Source organism: Rhea americana, unplaced genomic scaffold, assembly GCF_003343005.1.
Source record: "Rhea americana isolate MKP2758 unplaced genomic scaffold, rheAme1 scaffold_1619, whole genome shotgun sequence".
NCBI lineage: Eukaryota > Metazoa > Chordata > Aves > Rheiformes > Rheidae > Rhea > Rhea americana.
The window spans coordinates 1-1,425 of record NW_028185727.1 but is presented as its reverse complement, the minus strand read 5'-3'; the positions used below and the strand labels follow the sequence as shown (position 1 = coordinate 1,425).

The 1,425-nt window shown below is 70.7% G+C and overlaps 1 protein-coding gene across 1 annotated transcript; it reads right to left on the bottom strand.

Annotated features, from left to right (window-relative positions):
* Positions 1-6: 6 nt before the first annotated feature.
* LOC146598515 (rho guanine nucleotide exchange factor 2-like) lies at positions 7-1,421 on the bottom strand (the record flags this gene model as incomplete). The annotated part of the gene is made up of 6 exons (XM_085300199.1): positions 7-245; positions 339-456; positions 542-667; positions 747-997; positions 1,086-1,232; positions 1,304-1,421. Coding segments are annotated over 6 exons (999 nt in total), but the record flags the coding sequence as incomplete, so codon positions are not given.
* Positions 1,422-1,425: the final 4 nt, after the last annotated feature.

Here is a 1,425-nt window from a genome sequence, read left to right as displayed (position 1 = left end):
GGCCGCCGTCTTCCAGAGCATGCAGCCGCTGTGCACCAGCTTGCGCCGCAGCAGCTCGTCCTTGCAGAAGACGCCGGCCCGGCTCTCCCAGAGCAGCGGCACCTTGGCGCGGCCGTCCACGCGCCCGTACACCTCCTGCAGCCGCGCGTTCATCTCGAACGTGTGCACCTCCTCGTTGATGGACGAGATGAGCTCCTTGACCAGCTTCAGGGCTCGCGACAGGTCCGCGTAGTCGGCCTCGTTGTCTGCGGCGGGCGGAAGGCGACGCAGTCAGGACCCGAAGGCCCCCGCGGGCGGGCGGGTGGCCCCACGCGTCCCCCCACCCCCGGCCCCGCTACCTTTGGAGTTTTTGAGGACGCGCTCGATGAGCACCGGGTACTTGGTGATCCTCTGCGTGACCAGCAGGATGCACTCGGGCACGCCGTGTCGCCGGAGCAGCGGGGACCGCGTCATCCTCTGGCGCGCCGGAGGGAGAGGGACGGACGGCGTCAGCGGCGCCGAGCCCGCCGGGGAGACGCCGCGCCGCGGGCCGCGCGCTCACCCGGATGAACTGCTGGAAGCGCTTGTCGCGGGCGAGCAGCTCCTTGTAGAGCTTCACGGCCTTGTTGTGCCGGCTGCAAAACTCGGAGTACGCCTTCTTCAGCTGCTCCGCGCTGGCGCCCGAAAACTGCGGCGGGACGGGGCCGTGAGCGAGGAGCCGGCCGGGCGGGCGGCCGGGGGGCCCGCGCGCACCCGCCCGCGCCCACCTGGCCGACGAGGATGTCGCCGAGGCGGTTGATGACGAAGTTCTTGTTGCTGTCCTGGGCCAGGGACTCCCTGCGGCGCTCCAGGAGCTGGGCGAGGAAGCGCTCGTGGATCTGGCCCAGCTCGTCCACGCAGGGGAAGATGCTCTGCACGGTGGCGGGCTCCAGCTGCAGCTCCTCCAGCATGCCCTTGCGGAACATGTCGCCCATGATCTTCAGCGTGCGCACGTGGTGGATCTCCGTCTGGATCAGCTCTGCCGAGGGACGGCGCGGCGTGAGGCCCCCGCGTCCCCGCCGCGTCCCCCCCTCCCCGCCGCCGCGTCCCCCCGCGTCCCCGCGCACCGTAGATGACGTCCTGCCGCTTCATGACGTCCATCTTGTGCTGCTGCAGGTAGTTGTTGTCCACGGCCAGGCTCCAGGAGTCGGCCTCGAAGTCCTTCCCGTCCGTCTCGAAGTCGCTCATCAGCTGGTTGAGGATGACGTCGGGGCCTGGGAGGAAGGGCAGCGTGAGCGGAGGGGCCGCCGCGCGCCCCGCCGCCGCCGCCGCCGCCGCCTCCTACCTTCGTCGATGAGCGACTCCACGGAGAGCGTGCGGTTGCGCACGTTGAGCGAGTCCGTGGACTGGGAGAGGATGCGCCGGATGCCGAGCGGGGACTCATCGTTGAAGGTCCTGCCGGGGAGC